At 52.4% G+C, this 15,548-nt stretch overlaps 1 protein-coding gene across 1 annotated transcript; it reads left to right on the forward strand.

Moving 5' to 3' along the window:
* Window positions 1-1,092: 1,092 nt before the first annotated feature.
* LOC123101336 (putative F-box protein At3g25750) lies at window positions 1,093-2,685 on the forward strand. Its single transcript, XM_044522834.1, has 2 exons — window positions 1,093-2,409; window positions 2,532-2,685. The coding sequence occupies exons 1-2, from the start codon at window positions 1,124-1,126 to the stop codon at window positions 2,683-2,685; spliced, it is 1,440 nt and encodes a 479-aa protein (XP_044378769.1). The 5' UTR covers window positions 1,093-1,123.
* Window positions 2,686-15,548: the final 12,863 nt, after the last annotated feature.

The following is a 15,548-nucleotide window of genomic DNA, read 5'->3' on the forward strand; positions in this document are numbered from 1 at the left end:
TTGACTAAAACATAAATTTCTTTTTAGTTCGCTTAGGCATTCCTTTCGAATTTCCATGCATTAGGACCATACTAATACATTTTATTTGTATTATCAGTATATTTGAGATAACATTAATTTACAAAATTGGAGAGATTTGTCTGGCTCCTTTTTTGTGCTCACCTGGAATGGTAAAGAATTAGTAAACCCAATTTGTACGACGAGTATTCTCTGTTATATTCCCTCCGTCCCAAAATTCTTGTCTTAGATTTGTCTAAATACGAATGTATCAAGTCACATTTTGGTATTAGATACATCCGTATCTAGACTAATCTAAGACAAGAATTTTGGGACGGAGGGAGTACATTTTAAGACCTTCGACGTGAATTATTCGTGCCAACTGCATATGTTGCTTGTGCATGACATGTATGAGTTGAGAAAGACGTTTTTATTATACTTGCTCAAATATTGTGCCAATGAATAAAGTCAACATTTCTGATATTATGCAATAATTTCTTAGAGCATCAAATAGATCTTAATTTGTAACCAATTTTTAATTGAATCATCATTCTATATTGTATTCATTGTCAAATTGTCTTTTTTTATCAATTTAGGTTGCAAGGGAAGTGGTTTAAACTTTTATACGATTGTGATCGTACTATCTTTTCTCTACATGTGAAATTGTACATAATAATTGTTTACGTAACTCCCTAAAATATTTGAAAAGCCCGTGACAACGCACGGGCATTCTACTAGTAGATGACAAGGATGCTGTCCGCAGTCTTCCTAACGAAAGCACTCTCTCGTGAAATAAGAATAGGCTGCCGGAAAAGAAATCGACACTTCGCCCCTCAAAAGATCGGAATTAATAATAAATAAAACGTAATAAAAACGGCAATCCCATCCCCCGAATCGCCAATCGATCGCCGATCGGGAACCCCTCGCCGCCTCGCATCGACTAAACCCCTCCCCGCTCCCTCCCTCTCCTCTCCTCTCCTCCCTCTCCCCGCCCCCGCCCCCCACCGCATCCCCCACCCTCCCTCACTTTTAGGCTTGCCAAAAGCGATCGAACGGCACCGCACCACCCTAATATATCGCGCGCGTACTCGGGAGGGAGGAACAGGAGACGTGGTCACACATCATAATGGCGATAGACGCACCACCCTTCGCCCCCGCGGCGGCTGCGATCGGCCAAGGCGCGACGGCCATGGCCGCGTACGCAGCAAAAGGAAGGCGTGGAGTGCGATCACGCGACGGCCGCAAGCGCCGGGGGGTCGTCGAGGAGAGCGGCGGCTGGGCGTCGCTCCCCAGCGACATGGTTCGCCTCGTCGCCGCGTGGGTGCTGGTCACCGGGGACGTGGTGGACTACCTGGTCCTCCGCGCCGTCTGCTCCGGTTGGCGAGCATGCACGCCCGACGGCCGCATTGGAAGCCTAGGGAGAAAGAAGCAGCTGTGCCTCCGCCCGCGCGGCTGGGTCGCGCTTTGCGACGGCGACGCGGTGCGCCCGGACGGCGCCCGCGCGGTCACCTTCTTCAAGCCCAGCACCGGCCGCCGCCTCCGTGTCCGCCTCCCGAACCTCCGGGGCTACAGGATCGTCGCCATTAGCGACGGCCTCCTCGTCCTGCTCCACAAGCGCACCACCGCCGTCCGCGTGCTCCACCCCTTCACCCGCGCAGTGCTCGACCTCCCGCCCATCGCCCCGACCTTCCGCGTGATGGCAGGGAGCCGGGACTCTCTCCTCCGCATGAACGCCGCCGTCTGCATGAACGCACCGACCCGCGACTACTCCATCGACGTCGTGGCCTGGTTCCCGGGGACAAACGCCGTGCTCTGGGCCAAGCCCGGCTACGCCAACTGGGACGCCATCTACCTCGACGTCGAGCTCCAGAGCGTCCTCCTTTTCCGCGGCCGTCTCTACGCCACCACGTGGACATCGGCCAACATCCTGCAGGTGTACCCTCCGAGCAAGGACTTTCCTGTGGACACCCCCATCCCCGACGAGCTCGGGAGCCCATCGTCGTGCCGCTACTTCCTCGTCGAGTCCAACGGCCGCATGCTGCTCGCTGTTCGGCATTATGTCTACGCGTACAATGCGCCGTCGCTCACCGCCTTCAAGATCTTCACGGTGGACCTGGACCGCCGGCAGCTGACCCCCGTGAGCAGCATCGGCGATAGTGCGCTGATCCTCGGCCAGGACAGGTGCCTGTCCGTCTCGGCCAGCCACTTCCCGTCCATCACCGGAAACTCTGTCTACTGTTCCTATTACCTATGCTCCTCGGCATTCGGTGTCCAGCTACACTCCCTGAGCAGTGGCTCCACCGAGAGGCCATCGGCGTGGAACCTCTTACGCGACGACATGGAGATGATTGCCTCAGCGCGGCCTTTCACCATTGCCGACCATCTTGTCACATACTGCAATCATCTTGAATGGTAAGTATCTACCTTGTATCCCTAGTTCCCTACTAGGAAGTAGGATCATGGATTCACGGTCGTGTCTTCTTTTCAGACGCACGCCCTAATTTATTTTTTTGGGTCCCTCTTATGTATTTTAGGGCAAGAGGACTCATGTTTCATGAGTATCACAACATACTTGATAGCTTCGTGGAACTAAAGAAGAAAATCAGGAAGCAAGATGCAGAGCTGCGTATTCCATTTGGTGAGGCCAGGAAGAGGACGGGCAAACCATCTACTCTCTATTTCAAATAGGAACACTTCAAATACGTACTATAATTGAGTCCAAATTAAAGCCTAGGAAATTATCAAAAAATATATTTAAAGCTTAGGAAGCCATATACATGCATCTTCTCTCCATTTCAAGATAGTATACTTCGTATTAGCACTGTCCTATGGCAAAGTTTGTCCAAGTTTACAGGGAAAAAATAACATCTATAGTACCCATATATCATTACATTCATCATGAAATATACTACTCCCTCCGTCTCATAATATAAGAGCGTTTTTACACTACATATGGGACGGGGGGAGTATCATACTGGCATTTATTTTGGTATTGTGGATGTTGATATAGTTTCTAACAACATGGACGGGGTAATTATTTCTAAGTTTGACAAAAGACAAAACTAACGTGCATTATATTTTGAATGGAGAAAGTGTTATGTATACTCCAGCTCAACCAAGGGTATTTTTGTCCTTAATTGATTGTGAACACCTAAAAGATATTAGATGAAGAATATTTTGGTCCAATTCCATGGAAGGCTCGTCGTCTAAACTCTTATAGTCAGATCTCATCCAGCGGCAAGAGATCTCCTCCAGCCCGTCATCTTTCTCTTTTCCTCAAGAGAAAATGTATATCACAATCAAAATGTATCGGTCTGACACAAGAAAAGCCAAAGAATATTTATAAGTTTTAGCAATTGAGTTGTCAATTCTAAATACTTACTTGACATAATTTATTACTAGCAAAGGTGATGAAGTGATTGTAGCTTGATTGCGGTAAGGTGACGGAGCAATACTCGGCAGTTGCAAGTGCAAAGTATCTTAAAAAGAGCAACAACTATCAAAAGCGCAGGCATGAGGACGGATATAGTCAATTATGTAATAGCTGGTAGCATAGGGAGATAGTAGTCTAGCTCAAAGTCATCAACTTAGATATGCATATATTTTGTATGAAGGTATACGTGCTTGCAATAAGAATTTGCGCAACATCTTTTGTCATAGCATCTCGTTTCAATGGGATCCTAATAGAAATTAAGGGTATTTAAGGTATTCATTTCACAGAGTACCAAAGAAAGCAATAACAATCAATAAATGTAATCCTAGTTACAACCATTCCCTTTGATGTCTCGATTATTGACACTTGTGCGCCTCCCGTGCAGAACTATAACAAGTGCATACAACCTGCAAGTATGATCCAAACACATATAATATTCATGAAAACAACACATGGTTTAAATCTGAAATCATAGCATTTGGGACCTAGTGTCAAGCCTTAAGCATAGAAAATCACCGAAACATCAATCCCAAAACATATAGGATGCTAGGCATCAAACCTAACAATTCCGCAACCTTTACATGAGGGATCTCATCCAATTCCCACACACATATTCCTACATTGATGGAGAAGGAGTTGATGATGAAGACGATGAAGAACCCCCCGGCCCCCTCTCTGAAGGTCAGATCAACCTCCCGAAAGAGGTAAGATAAGGCAGTACCTTCGCCTCGAGAGACAAATCGCAAAATTCCGCGTCGCGGTTTTAAGGAGGGGTTATATGGGCGAAGAGGCGACACCTGTGGGCCCCATGCTCTCCCACCTCATGTCGGTTGGGTCGTGGCCCAACGCTGCGTAGGCCCCACATGTGACCTCGTGGCATGCCTCTGTGGCTCTTTCTCTTGAAACTTCTAGATTTTTTCTTCATGGTTTTCTTGGAGACCTTTCTACAAAAAAACACCATGCCAAAATAGTGACGAAAACATTGTCGGTCCAAACAGTTTTTATTCAAATTATAAAAATTAAAGGACAAAAATACAGAAAGAGATTTAAAAAAGTAAATATGTCTAGATGTATCATTTGCCCATGTGTCCATTTTCAGCGCTGGCACATTTCCCCTGAAAACCCATCTGGACGCAACCAAGCCGATCGACATGGGAGGTCAGTCACCATGATCTGGTCAAGCTTCAAAACTTCTTGCCCTTCCAAGGACAACTCTTCACAACCTTGAGGTTAACCAAGGAGATCATGATGCCGTACCCTCCACGCTAGACCCGGGCATGGACAGCCCGACATCCGGGTTGGCCTCGGGCTCGGCTTTTCCACCCAAAGCCTGGCCCGAAAGCCCGAAAATAAGGCCGAACGGGGCATAAATCATTATTTTATTAGAAATATAGACATAGTATATATTTTAAATATCCCCAAAAACATCATTTTAATAAGACTCCACCCAAAGCCTGGCCCGAAAGCCCGAAAATAAGCCCGAACAGGGCATAAATTATTATTTTGTTAGAAATATAGACATAATATATATTTTAAATATCCCCCAAAACATCATTTTAATAAGACTCCATGACTCTGTTCATGCGTTTCGGGTCGGGCTGGGCTCGGACTTGGGATTTTGAGGTTGGGCTTTTCAAAGCCCAGCCCTGCAAATGCCAGGTTTACTCCACAGAAAGTCTCCCCGGCCTACACTTCATATTCACTAGCCAACCAGAACATATGGAGTACCTTGTGGAGTTTGTTGGTGTGCAGCATGGTGTCCCAGGGCTTGAAGCAAGGCGTGGCCGAATTGTGCCTTGAAGATCTTCGAGGTGGACATCCGCCGCTGAAAGTTGTTCCTATCAATAGTTGGGGGTGACCAGGCCATATTTCTCAACATTGACAGGTGCATGTGTGTCCTGACCACCAGTTTGTCCTCTATCCACGGCAACTTGGTTTATTTAAGCAACAGCTGCACGCACCAGGATACACGTTGCGAAGCCCGCTCCACCTAGCCCCTCCCGCTCCGCCTAGCCCCTCCTGCCGGCGGCCACTCCGGCCCCGGCGTCCACCTCCCAGCGCTCCTCGCCGTGCTAGGCATGGCGACCCCCTCCCCCACTCCTGGGCACGGCCGGTCTCGCGAGCTCCGCTGGCTGGACGGCAGTCCCCCGTCCTACGCCCAGGTGCTCCGGTCCCCGTCGCCAGACCCCGCCGCCGTCGCCGCGGCTCCTCGCCCCGGGCCGCGCTCGGAGATCCACCGCGTTCTTCCGGACGGGGAGCCTCTGCCGGTGCCGCCCGAGCCTGCGTGGACCACCGTCCGTGGCCGCCAAGATCGGCGCCCGCGCCCTTCCCGGCGCCGCCCTCGCCGTGACCCAGCATCGTCGCGGCCTGCCACGCCCCCGGAGCACGCGGATGAATGCCCGCGTTGCCTCTGCCGCCCGTGGCACCCGCGCTCCGAATGCCGCCGCGACATCTGCTGCCGGCGTTGCCGTTTTTACGGCCACATCGCGCGCCACTGCACCGCCCCGCGCTCCCCCCGCTCCTCCAACTCTTCTCCGCCGAAGCGCCCCCGCCACCGCTCCCCGCGGTCCTCCAGCGCGAGTGTTGCCGGACCCAGTGGCCCCGCGTCCTCCGGGGTCGGGTCTGTGCCCTCCTCGCTCTCCCGGTCGTCTTCCCCCCAACCCGCGTCTTCCTCCCTGGCGCCTTCTCCTTCCCCTCCGGGCCCCGGGTCTTCTTCTTCGGCGCGACCCCCCCTCTCTGGCCACCCCTTCCTTCGTCCAGCTGGAGCCGTCTGCTACCTGCCGCGCTCCACGGAGTTGGAGGCGTCCGAGGCGGCGCTGCAATCCCTGTCCCTGGTGGCCTCCATTGCCGGCAACCGCAGGGGCGTGTCCGTCGACGAGATTTCCTCTGCCCTTCGGGAGCGCTTTGACCTCCGCTCTGACGAGTTCTTTGTCCACCGTCACCTCCACCCTGCCGATGTCCTCACCCGCTTCCGCTCCCGCGACGTCCGGGCGCGCGTTGCCGCCTCGAGCCTGCGCTCCCCGAGGTTCCGCCTGCGCTTCACTCCCTGGAGTCCTATCGCCGGCGGTGAGCCCGTGACAGTCCACATGCGGGTGCTCGTTAAGATGCGCGGCATCCCCAACCACGCCTGGAGTCGTGCCTCGGCGAGTACCCTGCTGGCGCCGTTCTGCCTCATCGAGGACCTAGCCCCCGAAACGTGCTCGTGTGAGGACATGTCCGTGTTCCGGCTGTCCGCCTAGACGGCGAACCCGGACGGCATTCCCCGCTCCTCCGAGCTCCTTCTGCCGCCCCGCGATGATGCCGTGCTGCCGGATGCTGACCCCGACCGCGTGGAGCGTTTTGCCAGTTCTCTGGTCCGCTTCCCGGTGTCGATCCATGTCTCTGAGATGCAAGACTACCGTCTCCCGCTGCCCCTGTCGCTGCCGCCTGGTCCGGGCATCGGGGATGCTGGTTCTGATCACGGTTCCCCGCCTGTGCCGGGGCCATGGCCTCGCCGCCATGAGTTCCCTCCAGGTCGCCGTTCCCGGCAGGGCCCTGGCCGTTCTCTGTGTGGCACCCATGGCGCTGGTGCGCACGGCCATCGCCACCAGCCTCCCTCTCCCCGAGGTTGGCAAGGCGTGCTTGGCCCGCATCCCGATGCTGCCCCCCTGCGCCTCGGCTCCCTGCCTCCCTGCGCCTTGGCCCCACCCTACTTTTGGAAAGTAGTGGGCCAGCGTCGCCGTCACCTCATGACGCTAACCTTGCCCTGGCCCGGGTGGAGTCGCGCGACCGCTTTGACCCTGTTCAAACTGCACCCCCTGGCACGCTGCTACCCGCCGGTGCCGACTCGCCACGTGGCGCTCCTGGCCAATTTGAGGAGACACGAGAACCTTCCTCGTCGCCCTACCCGCGCATGATTGAGGCGTCGCTTCCCGAAGCACCTGCCTCGGATCCCCTTCCTGATCTTGACCCCGCGGTCGTTCTCATGGTCCCCGCCTCGGCTCCACCCACTGCTGCGCGTCCCGCCAGCCCCCAATCTGCTAGCCGTGTGCCATTGGTGGATGCCGTGGAATATTCCCCGACCCCCAACGCGTCCCCAGCGGTTGGGATTCGTGCGTCCCCCGAGAAGGATCCCTCCCCTGATCCGGTCCCCACCCCTGATTTGGTCTCCTGCCCCCTGGGCCACCCTGTTGTCGTATCCGGAGCGGGCACTCTGCATGGCCAGGTCGCATCACCTGTTGCCGTGGCCCTGATTACGCCACGTTGCCCCGTGCAATCTGCTCCCATGCAGCCGGTGGGCACTGTTGACGTCCCCCCTCCCCCTCCGCTTTTGGGCTTCCTTAGCTCCATTAGCAGTGCTGTTATCCCTATCCTTGGCACACCGGCGCCGCGCCGGGGTAAGGCAGCTATGCCCCCAAACTTCACTCCTCGCCGGAGTACCCGGATCGCCAAGGGAGACCGGGGCCTCCACTCCGAGGCGAAAGCAAAGCGAGTCCTCCTACTCCGCCTGGGGCTGCTCAAGGATGATGAGCCCATTTCTGACGAGATCCTAGCCCGGTACAACAAGCTCTTCGACCGCCCTCTGGCCTCTGATGTGGTTCGGGCCTTCGCGGATTTCTATGGCTGGGATGTGCCGCAGTCGGTCTTTGAAGGCCCCGCGCCCCTGTCTGCACTGCCAGCCCCCATCGTGGCATGATTGGCGCGCTCCTGCCCGCGCCCCACCCCCGTGCCCCCCAACCCTTCTCATGGAGTACCCCCCTAAGGTTGTGTTTTGGAACATGCGCGGCTTGAACAACGGAGCCAAGCGCGCTGCTGTCCACTCTATAATCGCCTCCGTCTCACCGTGTATTGTTTGTCTCCAAGAATCTAAACTTTCCCGTGTCTCGCCGAGCCTTGTTCGTGAAACCCTCGGGGCTGCATTCGACAAATTCTTCTGGCTACCCGCGGACGGCACTCGTGGCGGCATTATTCTTGCATGGTGTAGCAACAGTGTCTCTCTTACCAACCCCATCATGGGTGATCATCACGTCTCCGCGACGGTGGCAGCCGTCTCCGGTGGGGATCATTGGTGGCTCACCGGAGTGTATGGCCCGCAAAGCGACGAGGCCAAGATCTCCTTCCTTGCTGAGCTCCAGGACTTGCGTCACTCTATCTCTGGCCCATGGCTCCTAGGAGGCGATTTCAACATGATCTCATCTGCCAGTGACAAGAACAACGATCGCATCAACCGTCGCTTAATGAACCGGTTTCGATGCTTTATCTCTGACCATGGTCTGCATGACATCTACCTCCACGGGCGCCGCTACACTTGGTCGAACGAGAAGGATAACCCCACCCTTGTCCGCAATGACCGCATCTTGTGCACTCCCTCTTGGGAGTTGGCCAACACTCACTGTCTGCTTCGGTGTCTCGCCTCTGCAGCATCGAATCACTGCCCGCTACTCCTAGATTGCACCCCTCGCTCTGGTGGGGGCAGCCGCTTTCACTTCCAGCGCCATTGGCCTACCCTCGAGGGTTTCCACCAGACTGTGCAAAGTGCTTGGGCCTCTGTACCCCCGGACGGCGATCCCTTCCGGCGCATCTTCGCGCGACTCAAGGCCACAGCGTGTAGTCTACAGCGCTGGAACTCGCGGATCACTGCCAGCATTGCCTCCCAGCTCGCGGTCGCTCGCGAGCTAATCTCTCGTCTCGATGCGGCCCAAGACTACTGGCATCTCTCTACGGCCGAGGTTTGGTTGCGCCGCCTGCTCAAGCGCAAGTACCTCGGTCTCGCTTCGCTGGAGCATTCGATAGCTCGTCAACGTGCCCGCCTGCGCTGGCTGTCCGTGGGCGAGGCAGCGTCTGCCTTCTCCAAAATTCGTGTCTCCCAAAGAGCCAGCAAGAATCGCATGCTCGGCCTTCTCGTGGATGGCACGTGCATCTCTGATGAAAGCGGCATGGCCCGCGCAGCCTTCTCCCACTTCCCCAGGGTTCTGGGCCCGCCGGCGCCGCGCTCTGTCGCCCTTGGCCTGACTGCAATTGGCCACCATTCCTTTGATCTCTCCGCCCTCGAGCAGCTGTTCACGCCAGAGGAAATCTGGGAGGCAATCAAGTGCCTTCCATCCGGCAAAGCCCCAGGCCCCGACGGCTTCATCGCAGAATTTCTCCGCGCTTGCTGGCCCATCATCAAGGATGACATCTGCGACATATTTAGCAAGCTTTATTCTCTGAATGGCATGGCCTTCCAGCGCCTTAATGAAGCTTTGATCACGCTGCTGCCCAAGCGCTCGGACGCCGCTTCCCTCTCCGACTACCGTCCGATCAGCCTCATTCACATCATTGGCAAGCTCTTTGCCAAGGTTCTCTCCTTGCAGTTGGCTCCGCGCCTCGCCGAGCTTGTCTCCTCTAACCAGAGCGCCTTCATTGCCGGAAGGAGCGTCCACGACAACTTCCTTCTCGTCCAACAAACGGACAGGCAACTCCACCAACTTAAACAGCCTCGGGTCCTCTTGAAACTGGACATTGCGTGCGCCTTCGATTCGGTCTCTTGGCCGTTCCTCATGGAGGTCTTACAGCACATGGGCTTTGGCCATCATTGGCGCGAGTGGGTCTCCATCCTGATATCGACTGCTTCCACCCGCGTCTTGATCAACGGGATACCTGGGCCTCCCATTCCCCATGGGCAAGGACTCTGGCAAGGGGACCCCGTCTCCCCCATGCTTTTTGCACTGGTCATCGACACACTCTATACCATGCTCCAGTTCACGGTCCAATCCGGCATCCTCAAGCGCCTAACACTGCGGCATGTTGCTTCCAGTATCTCCCTGTTCGCCGATGATGTGGTCATCTTCTGCCACCCCGATGTCGCGGAGCTCTCGACCGTCAGCAAACTCTTGGATCTGTTTGGTGTTGTCTCCGGCCTGCGCACTAACTTTGCTAAGTGCCTCGCCGCACCAATTCAATGCCCCGTCGACGTCTCTACCTCCATTGGCTCTATGCTCTCCTGCCTCGTCGTGGCCTTCCCGATCCAGTACCTGGGTCTCCCGCTGTCCATAAAGAGGGTGCCTCCACCCCAGCTCATGCGGATCATCGAGAAACTCATGCGCAAGCTGGCCACCTGGAAGGCCGCTCTTCTCAACCGCGGCGAGCATCTCGCTCTGGTTCGCCAAGTCCTGAGTGCCATGCCGGTCCACCTGCTCCTGGCCATGGCAATCTCCCCCACCATCCTCAAGAAGGCCAATCACATCCTCCGGGATTTCTTGTGGCATGGGCGTACGGATGCGCGCTCGGGATCCTGCTTGGTCAGTTGGGCGCGGGTATGCCGCCCTCTGGACTTGGGTGGTTTAGGTATCCGCGACCTCCGTCGCGCTGGAATCTCTCTTCGCGTCCGTTGGCTCTGGTTGCAGGCTACTGATCCCTCCCGGCCCTGGGCTCACCTTAAGCTACCCCACGACCCCGAGGTGCTTCAGTTTTTCCGAGCCTCCACGATATGGTCCGTTGGTAATGGAACTTCCTGCCGCTTCTGGATCGACCCCTGGCTGGATGGCAAATCTATTCTTGACGCTGCTCCTCATGTCACGGCCCTCGTCCCTCGCCGTGCCTGCAACTCTCGCACGGTGGCTGATGCGCTTACAGATCACCGCTGGATTCGTGACATCCAGGGTGCTCTGGGCTTGGTGGCCACGGTAGAATACGTTGGCCTCTAGATCCGCCTCCAGCAGGTCCAGCTGCTCCCCCGACCAGACTCGATCCGCTGGCGTTGGGCGGAAAATGGATGCTACTCGGCCTCATCCTGCTACACCACCCTCTTCCATGGCTCCACCTCCTCGCCCACCTGGCACCTCGCCTGGCAAACCAGCGCTCCCACCTCGGTGTAGTTTTTCATCTGGTTGGCGTCCCTCAACCGTTGCTGGTCCGCGGACCGTCTTGCACGGCGCGGCTTGCCCCATGAGCCGGCCTGCGTGCTTTGCTCCCAGGAACCCGAGACCATGCGCCTCATCCTGGTGGGCTGTGTCTTCGCACGGGCGACTTGGTATGCTATTCTATCCTGGTGCTCTCCTACCACGGCCATCCCTGACGGCTCGGTTGACTTCTTCGACTGGCTAGACACTACTCTCCTAGGCACTCCGACATCGAAGCGTTGTGCGCTCGCCACCGTGGCCTCTCTCGTCGCGTGGTCCCTCTGGCGGCACCGGAACGCCATCATCTTCGACAAGATTGCGCCCTCCCTGCCATCGCTTATAGTCGCAATCAAGGATGAAGCTCGCTCTTGGGCCTTGGCTCGAGCTAGAGGAATGGACATGGGTCTTAATGTAACCTGATCGTGTCTCCGAGGGCTGAGCAACCCTCTGTCTCCTGCTCACCCTGTCACCACAGAGCCACCATTTATGTGTACGTCTCTGAGGTGATCCCCCCGTAACGCTTGTAACTTCAATATTCCTTCCCTATCAATGCAATGATGCGCCACCTAGGCGTATTCAAGAAAAAAAAACTTGGTTTATTTTACTCTGCCATGCATTCTCATTGCGGTATAGTGTCTCTCCTTCTCTCCGCTAATGAAAATTGTTCCTATCAACAGGTTGGGGTGACCAGGCTGTATTTCTCAACATTGACGGGTGCATGACTGCATGTGGATCCCGACCATCAGTCTGCCATCGATTTGCGGCAACTTGGTTTATTTTACACTATGGTGCATCTTCATTGTGATATAGTCTCGCTCTCACTCTCGCTCCCCCCTCACTCCCCTCTCTTTACTGCACCAAATACACGACATAAAGGAGAAGACACACTCGTCTGTGCGACGCTTCACCATTGTTGATCATCTTCTTAATATTGCCAGTAAGGGAACTCTTATTCCATGAGTAGGACTCACTGTACCATGAGGTTCTAAGGCCAAGAAAAATATTCCCAAGAACGAAACCTTCCCCCATAGCAGAGTTGTAAATACACCAATAGGGTTAGCAAAAAGAAAATGAGTCAATGTAACTGTATTAGATACTCTGCTAACCTCTCTCCCTCCCCCCTTGTTAACCCACTAAATTTTGGTCAGTCAACCAGTATATGTGAAATGAACTCGTCAAATTGAAAGCTAATGCATATGTTCAATAGTAAATCTTGGACATGTGATCTAGTGTTTATTTTTTATCTTGAAAAAAATCTTGTAGAACCTATATGTATTGATACTGCTACCACTCCGTGCTAGCAAAATATCCATATCGTATCATACCCCCCCTACCTCTCTTTCTGCCTCCACCACACATCCTACAACCTCACCGCTCTCTCCTCAAACTATATAGCAACAATTTGTGCTACAGTGTTGGCGACGAGACACCGTAAAATTCTCCATTCACTTTCATTGAGTCAACGTCCTCTTCTTTCCAGTGAAGAATTAACATTGTTATGGAAAATATTGGGACAATAATATGTTTGTGTGACCAACATGATACATCTTATCCCTATAGCTATTTTTTAAGAAAAAGTACATATTATGTAAGTTTCAAAAAGTATGGAAAACTCCATGTGGATAATGGATACACATATGAGAGTGGCGTTTTGTCTAAATACAGAGAGTGGCTTTTTGACTCATAGGTGTATATGTGAATTTTCGATACACGTGTGCATATAAATTTTGAAACTTAAACATGACCATTTAAAATGTGTGCAAAAAAAGAAGCATATTGTTTCCATAATAATTTACTATAGCTTTCACATTATGTTAACCATTGCACATGCCGCAAATGGTCATGTTTAGGTTTCAAAATTTGTGCACACATACTTCCCATTCTCTACATGCAATTTTTAATATTTATTTATAAATGGAATCAAGTACTAGATTCCGCATAAAGATGAAATATCATGCCAAAAGATTAATGGAATTGAAGTAAAACCACCTCAGTATGAAAACACATGTTGGTGGGCCATCTAAGAAGAGAAAAAGGAATCTTGTTGAGATGGAAGAAGGGGCAAAGATGAGCATACATGGCATTATATCCCATTGCAGAGTAAACTCAATAGATCACAACAAAACAAAGTACCCAAATAAAGGTCAATAGGGGCAATCACTCAATGACGATGAAAGACCACAAACGCAAGGGGGAAGCTACAAGTGAAGAGAACCATTCTTACACAGGTACAAAAACATTTTGTTTCTCAATTTAGTAGTTAGCTCATTTAATTCTTTGCAACTCTTGCTCATACTCTGTTTATAGGAATCTGGTACAACAAGTGTTGGACATAGGAAGCAACACAGTCAAACTACCGTGCTTGAAACATTCCTTCTTCAAGTATGTTATTCTTTCTTAGCATCTCATTTCCCTGAAATGTGTTGCATTGATGTTTGATGCTTCTTTGGTTGTAAGCAGGCTCAAGCATCACAACAATTGAAGGAAATATGCCCTATAGGCAATAACAAAGATGTTATTTATATTTCCTTATATCATGATAAATGTTTATTATTCGTGCTAGAATTGTATTAACCAGAGACTTGATACATGTGTGAATACATAGACAAAACAAAGTGTCCCTAGTATGCCTCTACTTGACTAGCTTGTTCATCAAAGATGGTTAAGTTTCCTGACCATAGACATGTGTTGTCATTTGATGAACGGGGTCACATCATTAGGAGAATGATGTGATGGACAAGACCCATCCGTTAGCTTAGCATAATGATTGTGAAGTTTTATTACTATTGCTTTCTTCATGACTTATACATGTTCCAATGACTATGAGATTATGCAACTCCCGAGTACCGGAGGAACACCTTGTGTGCTATCAAACGTCACAACGTAACTGGGTGATTATAAAGATGCTCTACAGGTGTCTCCGATGGTGTTTGTTGAGTTGGCATAGATCGAGATTAGGATTTATCACTCCGAGTATCGGAGAGGTATCTCTGGGCCCTCTCGGTAATGCACATCACTTTAAGCCTTGCAAACATTTTGACAAATGAGTTAGTTACGGGATGATGCATTACGGAACGAGTAAAGAGACTTGCCGGTAACGAGATTGAGCTAGGTATGATGATACCGACGATCGAATCTCGGGCAAGTAACATACCGATGATAAAGGGAACAATGTATGTTGTTATGCGGTTTGACCAATAAAGATCTTCGTAGAATATGTAGGAGCCAATATGATCATCTAGGTTACGCTATTGGTTATTGACCGGAGATGTGTCTCGGTCATGTCTACATAGTTCTCGAACCCGTGGGGTCTGCATGCTTAATGTCCGATGACGATTTATATTATGAGTTATGTGATTTGATGACCGAAGTTTGTTCGGAGTTCCGGATGAGACCACGGACATGACGAGGAGTCTCTCAAAATGGTGGAGAGGTAAATATTCATATATTGAAAGGCTATATTCGGACGTCGGAAAGGTTCCGAGTGATTCGGGTATTTTTTGGAGTACGGGGGAGTTACGGGAATTCGCCGGGAGAAGTAATGGGCCTTATTGGGCCATATGGGAAAAGAGGAGGCAGACCAAGGGGAGGTGGCGCCCCCCCCCATGGGTCTGAATTGGACTAGGGGAAGGGGGCGGCGCCCCCCTTACCTTTTCCTACTCCCTCTCTCTTTCCCTCTTTCCTTCTCTCCTACTCCGAAAAGGAAAGGGATTCCTACTAGGACTTGGAAGTCCTAGTAGGACTCCATACTCTTGGCGCGCCCCTAGGAGAGCCAGCCTCTCTCCATCCCTCCTTTATATACGTGGGCAGGGGGCACCCCAAAGGCACACCAAGATTTGTCTTAGCCGTGTGTGGTGCCCTCCTCCACAGTTACACACCTCGGTCATATCATCGTAGTGCTTAGGCAAAGCCATGCGTCGGTAACTTCATCATCACCGTCACCATGCCGTTGTGCTGACGAAACTCTCCCTCGTCTTCAACTGGATCAAGAGCTCGAGGGACGTCATCAAGCTGAACGTGTGCTGAACACGAAGGTGCCGTACGTCTGGTACTTGGATCGGTTGGATCGTGAAGACATTCGACTAGATCAACCGCATTACTAAACGCTTCGCTTTTGGTCTACGAGGGTACATAGACACACTCTCCTCTCATTGCTATGCATCCCTAGATAGATCTTGCGTGATCGTAGGTAAAATTTTGAAATATCGCGTTTCTCCAACAGTGGTATCAGAGCCTGGTCTATGCGTAGATGTTATATG

The sequence above is a fragment of the Triticum aestivum genome, chromosome 5A (genome assembly GCF_018294505.1).
Source record: "Triticum aestivum cultivar Chinese Spring chromosome 5A, IWGSC CS RefSeq v2.1, whole genome shotgun sequence".
Lineage (NCBI taxonomy): Eukaryota > Viridiplantae > Streptophyta > Magnoliopsida > Poales > Poaceae > Triticum > Triticum aestivum.